Source organism: Ostrea edulis, chromosome 9 (genome assembly GCF_947568905.1).
Source record: "Ostrea edulis chromosome 9, xbOstEdul1.1, whole genome shotgun sequence".
Lineage (NCBI taxonomy): Eukaryota > Metazoa > Mollusca > Bivalvia > Ostreida > Ostreidae > Ostrea > Ostrea edulis.
The window spans coordinates 42,370,202-42,384,867 of record NC_079172.1 but is presented as its reverse complement, the minus strand read 5'-3'; the positions used below and the strand labels follow the sequence as shown (position 1 = coordinate 42,384,867).

Here is a 14,666-nt window from a genome sequence, read left to right as displayed (position 1 = left end):
TTTTCATATTCATACGAGGTAGAATTTACCAGGTATTCAGACTCTCGTATATGAGAAGAAAAAATCTTGCTGTGGCCTTTAAATCGACAGTTAGAAATATCGGCGATATTTTATTTAGTAACAATCCTCATTTTCATTAATCTCAACCCCTGGGGATCCCGGTAGAATAGGTCCCCAGTGCCCCTTCCTTGTCGTAGGAGGCTATTAAATAGGGCAGTCTCTCGGATGAGACCGCAAAAACCTAGTACCCTTGTCACAGCGGGTGTGGCATGATAATGAACCCCCTTCTGCTCAAAGGCCGTAAGCGCCGAACATAGGCCTAACTGTTGCAGCACTTAGCCAGCAATGGTGACGTCTTAAAATGAGTGAAAAAAATCTCGAGTGGGATGTTAAACAACAATACACGTCGTTGACCAACTAAAACCACACAGACACATCGTTGGCCTATATAAACCACACAGACACGTCGCCGACCTCTATAAAGGACACAAACACGTCGATATAGACAAGGAGATTTATTTTAATAAGGCTGCTTGTGTGTCCGTCTATGATTTGGCGGTATTATTCTTCTGAATAGACAACCTCTTTTGACAAAACCACTTATACCACCCATGCTGAAAATAATGATCAAAAAGTTTAAGGTAGAGTAAGAATTCAAGACTAACTTTGATATTTCAAAATATATGCCAACAATACCTTTCAAAATATATGTAATTCTTTGAGATATTTCAACAGTTATGATAAATGTTTAAATTAATAATACAAAATTTCATCCTTAGGCTATGAGTTTTGGGTATGAATAGAACTTGAACATCTTTCAATGAATGATCCATACAACAGAAACAGAGTGGAGATGAAATCAAATGACAACTGACAATTTCTCATTCATGGAAAGTAAGTGCCTGTCATTTTGTTTCATTTACTGTCACTCCCATAACAGTGTGCCACTTCGTTTGATGGAGCATGCAAATTTCATTTCCTGATTGGTCGTATGGTTTCAATGACAATAAGTTTGGGATAACCACGATGTGCAATTCTGTCAATGTGATTGGTCACTGAGAGCCCAAGTAAAACCAGTTACGTTTTATTGAAATATATGAGAAGCAGCGCCAAAAAGTTTGCATGCTCGATTAAGCGCAGTGATATGCTGTTATCTTCACCTTGCATTGGAACGACAGTAGTTGTCTACAGCAAAATTCCACCTTTCGTTTGAATGCATTGTCAGTTGTTATATGCTTGGCGATCTCGTGTTCATTATAAAAAAGTATGATCTGCAACTTACCCATCGGAAACCGGAGTGTCTCCAGTCAAGTAGTACCCGTTGGTTAATGGTGATCTGAAGTTTGTCCATGTTCGGAAATATTCGATGCATTCATCATCATTGTAAGAAACCCCAATTACTGTAATGTAAAACATAATTAGAAATTTTCGACATGAAAATAGATACATCTACATCTTCCAAATATCTGAAATTGATGTGGTTATGTTTCAATACGTATATTTAAGATCATTTGTTTTGAATAGACATGACAAATAAAAGGAAACTGTTTCAAACATTGAATCCTGGATCCCTGACTTACAACCTTGATCGTTGATGTTTAGATGAACTATATATTTCAATATTTACTTTATTTGCATGACACTACCGTCTTCTCATTAGCTAGGGCCGTTAATGCTGATTTAACGGATACAAACTTTTTCCGGAGACAAGCCAGTATCACGAATGTTTGCATCCGTTACCTTCACCTATCCTCCGCGTACCTGGTGTTACATAGGGAGCCTACACAGAGCGCCTCCATTCATTGCTATTGGCTGTTTTCTGTCTCGTTTCATTCTACGACCGCCAGCTCGCATCTGCGCTCTCCTTTCTGTTGTGCAACGCCAAGTTAATTTCTTCTCATGGGTGCACATATTGATTTACAGTCACCAGTAGGATTTAGTCTCAATGTATGTCCAATGAACTTCCATCATCTTTCCGTTGACACATTAGAGAACCTGATCGCTAAGGGTCAGACTAAATGTGTGGTACTTCACCTACAGCTGGTTACGTCTCAATATGAGTGAAAAATTCTCGACTGGACGTAAAACAACCAACTTATGTATGTAAACGTATCTATTTCTTCTATTTGTGTATTTTCTCCTCATTTCTAGCGTTAATTCTCATAACTTTTGTTTTCCCGAGGTTAATTTTGAGTCCTATTCTCTCTGCTTCCTCCACCATGTCTGTTGTTTTCATTAGTATGTGTAGTTTCGTTGACGATGATATGGCGAAATCATTCACAATGTTTAGATCATCAATTTGTTGTTACAATTCCATTGTATAGAAATTTTTAATGCAATAGGTGAAGGGGAGACGTCAGAATGGTTTGATGTGAAAACTGGAGTGAAACAGGGCTGCAAGCTGTTTGGCTTTTTATTCCTCATAGCGATTGACTAGATAATGAGGAAGTCAATGAAAATGGAGTGAATGCTCCACTTTTTTGGCACGCTGTTTTTGGCTATATTTAGCTCTAAAACTTCATAGTTATTTCGGATTTCAAACATTTCGGTTGAGCATCACTGAAGAGACATTATTTGTCGAAATGCGCATCTGGTGCATCAAAATTGGTACCGTATAAGTTTTACATACAATACATACCGATTAAATTTCCTGGAATTCCACGTTTTCACAAATTTCATAAGCTTGATGGAATCAAAGGTTTTTTCAAAGTCAATAAAAGCAATGTATACTGTAGTTTGCCATTCATTTATATTTGCTCTACGATGTTGCGAAATACGACGATATGTTCAGTTGTACCTCGTCCTTTTCGAAAACCAGCTTGGTCTTTCCGCAGCAGTGAATCGATTCCTTCTCTGATCCTTTCAATTATGATTCTTCTAAGGACTTTGCTGACTATAAGGAATAAAGCGATCCCTCTCCAGTTCTTGCATTTTTTCAGATTCCCATTTCTTGACAACTTTATGATAGGTCACTGTTCGTTATCTTCACCTTTCATACATCCCTTCTTGTATAAAAGGTGAAGATAACCAACAGTGATCAATCTCATAACGAATTGGGCAAAAACGGGCCCCTGGATATACCAGAGGTGGGATCAGGTGCCTAGGAGGAGTAAGCATCCCCTGTCGACCGGTCACACCCGCAGTGAGCCATGCATGTTTCAGGTATTATTCCACATCTTATCAAGAGGATTCCCCACCTTTTCTGTTGTGAGTTCTATATCTGCTTTCAGTAGTTCCATTACGATAGAGTTTATTCCTGATGCATTGTCATTCTTTTTACGTGTTTGATAACATTTCTTACTTCTACACTACCGTGAGAGTTCACTGGTGTTTATCTCAGATCTGTAATTCCGTACTTTCTTCGTCTAAGATAGATCTTACTGACTCGTCCGTGTTGAGAATCTCTTTAAAGTGTTCGTTCCATCTTCTCAATGCAAGGTGAAGATAACGAACAGTGATCAATCTCATAACTCCTATAAACAATACAAAATACCACAGTAGATAGTTGGGCAAACACGGACCCCTGGACACACCAGAGGTGGGATCAGGTGACTAGGAGGAGTAAGCATCCCCTGTCTCTTCTCTACCATTGTTGAACTTGCCATCTTTGTTTTCAATCATAATACTATGTTTAGTCTTTCGTCAGCACACATCTTTGTGTAAGTTCGTATAGTGTTCACATGTCTTGGCGTCTTGTTGTGCCGTTTTTCTGTTGGGGTTTTCTTCCTTAGACGATGACAAACTCCATCTGTTTAGATTTTGTTGGAAGTTTTCCTTTTCTAGGCGAGTTCTCATGAATAAATATTTCAAAATATCGTCCAATCAAAGTGATTGTAATAGTAATGGAACTCTTCTGTTTTTAAAAGTAGAACTAACTTAACTTTACTATCACCGCAATTGTATACCGAAATGGGGCTGAAAGCGTCTTTTTGATTGGACAAATTCGCTTAGGGTTTTCCATGAGCGCCAATCAAATTGCCTCATTAATTATTATTCATGAGAATGAGCGAGTAGGAATGAATGGACCCACGGGTGATGGAGAGAGGAACGAATCGTAATCAACCGTGGGTTTCCGACGATGCGAGTTGTCGTGAAGTGCTGTTTATCCTCATCTGTCTACTGCAGTATCTATTTGACCCATAACTGGAATCTTATGTTTGCAGGCATCAGGGCTTGTCCACACATCGATGGATCATACATACCATCCCTGCATCAGGGTGTCTAGTCCCCTCCGAGACCCCGTGGTTCCGTTTAGGGCCGTAGGGTACTCAGCTTTCATCTACCACCTCGAGGAGGATCCTATATATATCGGTCACTTTCACAGTCTGTTCCCCTTTCGCAGCCTGGACTACTAGCCAGGTGTGATGCTAAAAGTGAGGGTGACAGGCACGGAGACACACACTGTATGAGTCACATACACATTTGGCAGATGTTCACAATGGTTAAATCAGCACAAAGAACAAAAGAAAAGACAGTTATTTCCATCATTGCTTGATGCTTACATCCAGTTGTATTCCGTTCAATTTTTGATTTAATTTCAAGAAAGCTCCAATAAAAACATTTGTCATGAATATTCACTGAGGTTTATTTTCTTCTAAATAACTGAAGTCGAGACAAAATTATGTTGAATTATGAAGTAAAGTGCTAATTGAAATCATTGCTTTGTATTATCTCTCCGTCATTTCTAAATAACTATAATTACCATTTCCCACGTAATCACCAGCATGAGACCGACATTACCCATGTGAGACTCCTAGAATCCTTCATAAGTACGAGTGTGGGATAGGGAAATTGTATTCCATTTTTCTCATTGATAAGATAGTTATAGGTACTTAGATATTAGCATGAATAATGTTGATGATAATGACGAGTATAGAGTCCAAAAATATATCTGCAACATACAATTCAAAACATTCTATTGAAATAAAAAAGAAATGTTTTAGATCAACGCTTGATTTAAGATGTTGAAAATTACAATGCACGCGCTATCACACACAGGTTGATTTATCAATTCTTGTTTGGATCACTTATAAGGCATTAACCTAATGAGATACAGATTATAAAACAGTAGCATTATGATAATTGTGGATCACGACCAAAGTTCGACAGACTGATGGTCTCCAATAAATTAACACTATCTCTTGTTTTTTACACCTGATTTTTGTTAGAACTACAAGGTTTTGAAATTTTCAAAACATTTTCCAAAGCAATACTTATAATGCAAATATATTTTGAATATGAGAAGCGTGTAAAAAAGAAAGGTTAATACAGTTTGAAATTTTTTTATTACATTACGGTTCTGCGCTGGGAAGAAAACTATATATTCATATGTATGTAAATCTATTGCTGTAGGACTTGCTGTTTTCTATTGTAAAACATGTTGGCGATGCGTGGCTTTGTTGACACGACGGATGTGTCTTAACTCTTCCAAGTTGCGATTTGAATCCTAAATAGGATGGATCAAACTATATACATGTACATACATGTAGTAGGGGGAGGATTACGACGGTTGAAAACTTTTTAACAATAATCGCCATTTTTTGCCCTTTTTGATTAAAAGCTTTACAAATTTTCATGAAGGTTGTTTCTCTAACTGAAATTTGTTGTTTCGTGTTATTTTTTTTTAAGTATTGTAATCCTAAGACGCATATAGATCTACGGCGAAATAAATTATTGAAGACTTTTTCTGAATTTTTAAAAGTTTGGTGAAAACGTACACACTTTTTTGCATAATTTTGCTATCCGTGAATTTAGGGCAATTTATTGTTAATTACCTCTTAGTGTAATTCTGTTCCTTGACAGATTCATTGATAGACATATTACATATTATTATGTTTTTTAAAAAAAATACTTTTTAGTAGGAAAACAAAATAAGATATTAGACGAGATAATTCTTGATTTCTGACGTCATATAAAAATAATGGTGGATAATTTTCTGTAGTTTTGTCACATTAAATCAAATTTATTTTAAATTGAAAAGATGTTGCTGTAGTTTTCACTGGGGCATTTGGGGCACACACACACATGCACGTGCGTGCCAAATCATCCCTAAGTCATTATCAGGATTTCGACCCTTTCAAGACTAATATTGAGATCTCCGGTTGATAAATCGTGTGTGATATGGAAAATGGTATGCATTATTCTCTATTTGTCTTACCAGCCAAAATACAATATCGACCTCGGACTTCGTCCTCGGTATTGTGCTCATGGTTGGTGCGATAGAACCATGGATTGAACTCATTAATAACAGATACATTACCAACTGATAATTTTATAAAATATTACCTACAGGAACAGCATCTTAGTTGTTTCCGGCCGCCTTCTTTAAGAAATCCATTAATGTAAGCTTTATCTGGACAAACTGCCCGATCAAATGTCCCATAATCTACAAACAAAAGCCAAAAATCTGTCAGTGTGAAATGTGCTCTCTTCTCCGGAATGAGTAGAACTCTATTTCTACATGAATCTAACATATTTAAGTTATTTATCTATTCCATCAAAAGAGTTTGTTCTGCGTATGATCAAGTACATAATAAGACGAAAATAGTCCCATCGACATAAGTAGTAGTAAATCGGTTTTGTTACAAATTAATATGTAAATGTACTTTATTCATGAAAAAACCTCAAATAAAAACTCATAAATATTCATAATATTAAAATCGAGGCACTAATTTCAAAGAAATTAGTAAAAAATAATTATTGCAAATTAGGTATAATTTATGAATAATTCAGTTCATTTAATTATTGATTCGTGTCTACACATTGCACGATCAGCGATGACTGGTCGACAGGTAGACAGGTCGACAAGTTGACAGGTCGACAGGTAGACAAGTTGACAGGTCGACAAGTTGACAGGTAGACAAGTTGACAGGTCGACAGGTCTACAAGTTGACAGGTAGACAAGTTGACAGGTAGACAAGTCGACAGGATACAGCAACTTTGGATATAAAATCATTGTTATAATAATCTTTTAACAATGCTTTGATCTCATATATGTTTCAATTATGAATTTTGATTCTTGTCTACACAGGGAAAGATCAGCAGATCGACAAGATATCACAACTTTAATTACAAGTTATCATTGTGTAAATAAGGATATAAAAACACAGTTTTAATAATGTTTTGACAATTTTTCTGTCGACCTGTCAACCTGTCGACCTGTCAACCTGTCTACCTGTAGGTCTATCTTAAACATACCTGTCTACCTGTCGACCTGTCAACCTGTCAACCTGTCGACCTGTCTACCTGTAGGTCTATCTTGAACATACCTGTCTACCTGTCAACCTGTCGACCTGTCAACCTGTAGGTCTATCTCGAACATACCTGTCTACCTGTCGACCTGTCTACCTTTCGACCTGTCTACCTGTCGACCTGTCTACCTGTAGGCCTATCTACCATTCAACCTTGTGTACCTGCCCTGTGTTTTAATGAATATACATTATTTCATTTTTAAAACATATAGGAGTAGTGGTTAATTATAAACTATCGACCAAAAAATTCGTCAACTAATCAAATATATTTGAATATTAATTTAGATTAAACAAGCTAAGAACTTATTACTGTACTATGGATAAATTATGAATATTCCAACAAAATTAGCATAATCAAGTTTACAATCTAATTAGAATCAGAATAAATATTGTATCATCAATAGATACGAAACAAATTATTTTTTCAATGTTACTTAAAATATTCCTACACAATGTTAAAAGAACTATTTTCGTCTTATTCTGTACTTGAGCTGATCAATTTATATAAAATATCCCAGTTTCTCTACTGGAAATTGCTCCAACTCCATACAGAATTCTGCGATTTGCTTTGTATCACTTTTTCTTAATTTTACCCAAGTGTTAACTGAGAAATAATGGTCCCTGGTCCCCGTTCCTCCCCCATCTTGAATTGACGAATGTCAATTCACTCATAATAAATGGTTTGGGCTGAATTTGAGACGAAATATTTTTTTAATTCTTCGGGCGAATATAGCATAAAGCGAAAATCGTCCGGTCTACAGAAGAGATTTTGTTTTGTATTCATGATCTTTCCAATAAGCGGATTTCACTTTCCAATGTTTTGAATGGTCAAAGTCAATGTACATTATATCTTTTCGTTGTATAACTCCTATACACGCAGAACAGCATATACATTTAAGAACTTTCAAGTTGTACAACTTTTTGTATAAATTATTTACTGATTTACATTAAAATGTGGCATAAATCAAAGGCGTGCAATATATCCCAATCAATATTTCCAGATACGTTTAATTTTAGACTTACCGACAATGAAACACCGTCTTATTTCTCCGGGGGGCGGCAGGCAGTACAGGGACTCAAGTGAAATCACATTGTCGCCCCTGTCCACCAGAGCTCCGTTGTCTGCACACACCCTGTTTAAGGTGAAACGCTGAGGCGTGGTCGTATCTACAATATGCAGTCATAATTCTATACCCAATCAACCCATATACCGTAATATTGGGATATCATCGTAGGAATAAAAAGCATGTGTTTTACATCAAGCTATATAAGTTACACACTTCATGCAAATTATGCATCTAAACGTAATCAAACTAATTCCCTATTCAATCATGTATTCTCTGAGTCGGATAGTGGGCATCCTTTGAAAGATTCTTGACATATACATGTATATATAGTTATTAAAAGTAATGGTATTTCAATAGAGCGATACAAGCCTAAATCAAATCAAGATGGAAAGAAGTCCAGAAAACTAATGCCTTGTTCACGTGAATGCGTATTGAATTTTTAATTTTAATTTTAAATTTTTAAATAATCGAGATTATTTGAGTTTATATCAAATAGTCCGTATTAATTTTGATACACCCTGTAGGTCGGGTCTACGTGACTTTAGCGGCTAGATGGTACAAGTTAATTTGTATGCACTACGTCACACTCGGTACTCCCTGTGATCGAACCCATTCATTACACTTTTTCCAACCGAAGCACCCACCCACCCTCCCCCAATTTTGATTTGTATATACATGTTCTTTCCTTTTGGTTCTGCTGTTACCTTCTCTTTCATAGGTTTCGCAACAGACGAAGACTCCCAACAGGTTACCTGGATAAAGTAAATGGTAAAGCCTGGACCACACCAAGTGTGACTGCATTGCCATTTGGGATGGAGTGCCTTAATAACAACTTTTCAAATGTTGAGGGGGAATTTTTAATATTAAGGCAAATTGTTGTTAGTGTATTTGAGTCTAATTAATTAGACTGTCGCATGTTTAAGGGGGGGGGGGGACTGGGGAGTCGGTAATGGTATGTGATGACTGTTTCTGCTCCAAAACCTGGTTGTTTCCCCCACCTGCTTCTAAAGCAGGGGGCAATTTACAGTACTAAAAGTCGTACAAGTTAAAACAAGTAAACTAATAGTGGGGCCACCACCGGGGACGGTTGGGCCCACATCCACCTCACTTCAGTGAGGGGATGCTACAGTCTGATGCATGTTTGGGGCTTATGTCCAACATGATAATGTACATACCAGGTAGCACTGCAGGAGACAGGGTGAGAAGGGCGGGTCTCGCTTACCTCCTTAGAACGCTGGCGTCCGTTCAGGTCTGGGCACTGAATGTTTTACTCGGGGCCCCCCAGTGCACCCCTTACAAGTTAAGTTAAACTGGCTCACTGGGTGACTCCCCAGTTACCCCACAAAATTTTCACATGCGGCCGATATTGTCCATTTCAGTATATCCCGAATGTGTCATTGCTGTTATATATGAATAAATTGGTAAACGTTGCTTGTGTCTGTTATTCACTGCAATGAGTCATGGACTGTTATTCCAGCCAGTTTTTTGGTTTTATCTATCAGGCGGATTCTTTAATTAATGCGCATTAACTTAATTAATGCAAATCAAATTCTTCGTGTGAACGAGGTATCAGTTGTGACGGACGGACGGACAAAGTGCGAACCAGTAGTAACTTTCGCCGGTAGGGAGCTATCTAGCACAGCTCACAAGATCTTACATCAATTTGATTTCCTTATCGTATATGTAACAATTCCACTCGAATACTCAATATTTATACAACATGTAAAAGTTCCACTCAATTTCTCAATACAGTGGCGGATTTAGAGCCCCCCCCCCCTAAAATTTTCAAATTTAAGGTAAATCGCGGTATCTTGTTTCGGAAAATGTACTAAACAATAAAAGAAGCAATAATTTTTCCACTTCCAGAGAAATAAATGACAAAATCTTTTGATTTCTTGAATTCCTTTATTGGTAGAACTTAATTTTTTCCAAAACCCCTTAAAATTGGGTCATTTTATTAATTTCACCTTATCAAATGATAGAAAATAGTATAAAAGACTAAATAGGAGAAACATTTCAAGCCCCAAAAATCTGTAAAATCCAGGTGCTTCCGGGGGCTTTACCATCTGCACCCCCTCCAGGGCTTCGTCCTGGACCCACTGCCTCATAAAGTGGCGCCCCCCCCCCCCCCCCCCCCCGTAACCGCAATTCCTGGATCCGCCTCTGCAATACTTATAGAATATGTAAAAGCTCCACTCGATTTCTCAATATTTATACAATATGTAAAAGCTCCACTCGATTTCTCAATATTTATACAATATGTAAAAGTTCTATGTGATTTCTCAATAGTTATACAATATGTAAAAGTTCCACTCGATTTCTCAATATTTATACAATATGTAAAATTTCCACTCAATTTCTCAATATCTATACAATATGTAAAAGTTCCACTCGATTTCTCAATATTTATACAATATGTAAAATTTCCACTCAATTTCTCAATATCTATACAATATGTAAAAGTTCTATGTGATTTCTCAATATCTATACAATATGTAAAAGTTCCACTCGATTTCTCAATATTTATACAATATGTAAAATTTCCACTCAATTTCTCAATATCTATACAATATGTAAAAGTTCTATGTGATTTCTCAATATCTATACAATATGTAAAAGTTCCACTCGATTTCTGAATATTTATACAATATGTAAAAGCTCCACTCGATTTCTCAATATTTATACAATATGTAAAAGTTCCACTCGATTTCTCAATATTTATACAATATGTAAAAGTTCCACTCGATTTCTCAATATTTATACAATATGTAAAATTTCCACTCAATTTCTCAATATCTATACAATATGTAAAAGTTCCACTCAATTTCTCAATATTTAGAAAACATGTTAAAGTTCCACTCGATTACTCAATACTTATACAATATCTAAAAGTTCCACTCTATTTCTCAATATTTATACAACATATAAAAGTTCCAATCAATTTCTCAATATTTATACAATATGTAAAAGCTCCACTCGATTTCTCAATATCTATACAATATGTAAAAGTTCTATGTGATTTCTCAATATTTATACAATATGTAAAAGTTCCACTCGATTTCTCAATATTTATACAATATGTAAAAGTTCCACTCGATTTCTCAATATTTATACAATATGTAAAAGTTCCACTCGATTTCTCAATATTTATACAATATGTAAAAGTTCCACTCGATTTCTCAATATTTATACAATATGTAAAAGTTCCACTCGATTTCTCAATATTTATACAATATGAAAAGGTTCACTCGATTTCTCAATATCTATACAATATGTAAAAGTTCTATGTGATTTCTCAATATCTATACAATTGTAAAGGTTCTATGTGATTTCTCAATATCTATACAAATGAATACTAGTAACCGCTTCTCTGTTGTTACTGGAGGAAACCCAGGAAACCCCCATACCTGCATTTAGCAATTATGCACGAGAAAATAAAAATACTCTTTAATGTAGATTTGTGTTGAAAAGCCCTTCCCTCACTTTAAAACTGATTTGCTTCAGGTGTTCTTAGATTGTGTAACAAGGTTGTAAAGATGTGATTTTTTTTAAATGCTAAAGGCATTGTCTGCACTGATTAAGGAAATAAGCACATAGCTAGGTCAAATTTTTAAATAATTTGGTGTCCAAGTTGTATTCAACAAACCACGTCCTTCAGAAATATGCATGTTTTTTTTTCCTTTCTTTTTTTCCCCTTCATTTTATTCAATCAGACTAGCATTGAGAGAGGACAGTTAAACATTTCTTGTTTTGAAAATACAGTAATCCTGACCCGGTCGGTGTTTTGAGTATGCGCAATAATATACCCGGAAAGGACTTAATTTCAGTTCAGTAAAACAAAATTGAAAAAAATACCACCACCACCCCCCTCCCAAAAGAGATTACAATGCAATATATCTAACATACCCCCCCCCCCCCCCCCGTTACACATTTTCGTAAATCACCCCACTGTAAGACAGATTACCTGGTACAGCGGCTCCTAATCGAACTCTCCTTCCACCTCCCTCTACTTCTTCCACTAGAATTCCAATAAAGCAAATTATAAGAACACGCCACATGATCTCAATGCTTCACATTGCTGTTCACAACATACAGTGTATATATACCAGCGCACCTCCCTTTAATTCGTGTCATTTAGACACGACGATGAAAGCCGCCAATCGCTGCAATGTTTGCATCGTGAAAATCACATGCTTGCATAATTTTGATTGTAAATTTGAATTTTTAATGACAATATATTTTGGGGACAAATGTTGCCCTAATCCCAGGACGGAATTATCATAGGGCGACATTTGTCTCCATAATGTTTTTTCTTCTATTTAATGGAAATTAACATATTTCTTGATATATTTTATCATTTTGTGAACAAGTCTCTTTTGTATTAAATTACTTTCTCTCACATTCAAATAAAGCATAAAATCACACATGTTACCGGGAGGGAATTATCACGGGGCAGCATTTGTCCCCACAATATTTTTCTGTCGTGAGAAATAATCATTTTTTTTTTAATATTTCATCATTTTTGTGAACTAGTCTTATTTGTATTATATTGCTTTCTCTCTAAGGCATAGATTCACACATGTGGAAGCATATCCTCTGTTGAACGTCGGCTATTTCGGTTTTTTGTTTTACTTGTACGATTCAATTTGCGAAGTTGAAGTAACAAACTTGAGTCTTTGTTAGCGAAACACAATTAACAAACGGATTTAACTTCATGGTAACAACTTTGATGTGATTTATATTTTACTGATTATTACTTTGAAAATATAAATACCGTTTTATAATGATACGCTAGAAGTTCCTCGTTTGTTTAATCTAAACAAAGCCACGTGCTTACATGTATATATGGTTCTTCTCTATTTAGATCATCATCTGTCCAGATGTTTTTGTTTGAACATTCTCTCATTGTGAGTTATGAAATCATTTGATTAACCCCCTGTTACACCCCAAATGGTCGCCCGTCCCAAATCGTCCAAAATCTTCGCCGGCGACGATTTGGGCATAATCTCACATCCTCAAATTGTTGTCCCTCTTGCTGCAACTATTTGGAAACATCATTTACACACAAACTGGCCCTGTTTGTTAATTCCTTCTCCTCTCTTCCTCTTCTTCTTTTTCTTCTGTGGTCTAGAAATGGCCGTAAAAAGTTCTCTGGACCCTACGAGCAAGACATATTAATTTTCTACTTCGTCTTTTACTTGTTCTGTTGTATATTGTTTTAAAAATTTATCATGATCATTATTTGTTATTGTATTAGTTGATAGTGGTTTTATTACTATTGAAAGAGTTGTATTTGTTGTTGTTGTTGTTGTTGTTGATGGTGGTGGCGGTGGTGTCATTGTTGTCTATATAATTTTTTTTCGTCCAGTCAGAGAGAGAGAGAGAGAGAGAGAGAGAGAGAGAGATGTCCGACAATAAATCATTTTGCCTAAATTTTATTGTAGGGTCATTCTGCTGATCATGGCGTTGTTAAGTCTTGTGTACCGCTTTGTTAGTGACCTCATATTATTTTTGAATACGCCTGTTAGCCGCCGTTTGGAAACTCTCCCGCCGTTTAGACACTCGTGGAAACCTCGAGAAACACCCAGCCTTCCTCTTTATGTTTAAAATTTTTATTTGTTTGTTGCGTTCTCTCTCTCTCTCTCTCTCTCTCTCTCTCTCTCTCTCTCTCTCTCTCTCTCTCTCTCTCTCTCTCTCTCGGGGGGTGGGGTGGGTGGGGTCATTTTCCGTTATATTTAAACAAATACTCAGTTACAGTATTTTCACATTGAAGTATACTAGCTGAATACCGCTTCTTAATTTTGATGATACATGTATCATTGTATGGTCATCTTCACAAGTCAGGGTTATTGATTCGCACGGTTAGTGTAAGATAACGAATCAATAACCCTTGACTTGTGAAGATGTGAATGGTTAGAATGTAAACTTGAATTGATAAAGTTATGACGTCATAGACACACCCATTACCCCCCCCCCCCCCACACACACACACACATACCACAACCATTTAATATTTGGAAGAATGAGCAAAGAACATTATTTAGATTTTTTTAATTTTATCATTTTTATTTTATCTTATTTTTATTGGGGGGGTTGGGGGTTGGGTTGGGGGGGGGGGGGGGGTTGTCGGTCGGTTTAGACAATTGCGAACTTCTCCGTCTGCCAATCCAACAGGTCATTTCATGACTGCACGGTTACGGGAAAACTAGGCGTGACCAAATCAAAATTAATGTTATTTACTTGAAGTGGTTAGGATCTATCTACACTGTAGGTGCTAATTCGTATACACAATGAAATACACGGAAAGTACAGAAAATTATTGAAAATCTGCCAACTGGATTCATCATTT

At 36.3% G+C, this 14,666-nt stretch overlaps 1 protein-coding gene across 1 annotated transcript; it reads right to left on the bottom strand.

Moving 5' to 3' along the window:
• Positions 1-500: 500 nt before the first annotated feature.
• LOC125658939 (uncharacterized) lies at positions 501-12,488 on the bottom strand. The gene is made up of 5 exons (XM_048890396.2): positions 12,282-12,488; positions 8,274-8,417; positions 6,290-6,385; positions 1,283-1,400; positions 501-614 (listed from the first exon to the last, which is right to left on the bottom strand). Exons 1-5 carry the CDS (start codon positions 12,373-12,375, stop codon positions 521-523), a joined length of 546 nt encoding a protein of 181 aa, XP_048746353.2. The 5' UTR covers positions 12,376-12,488; the 3' UTR covers positions 501-520.
• Positions 12,489-14,666: the final 2,178 nt, after the last annotated feature.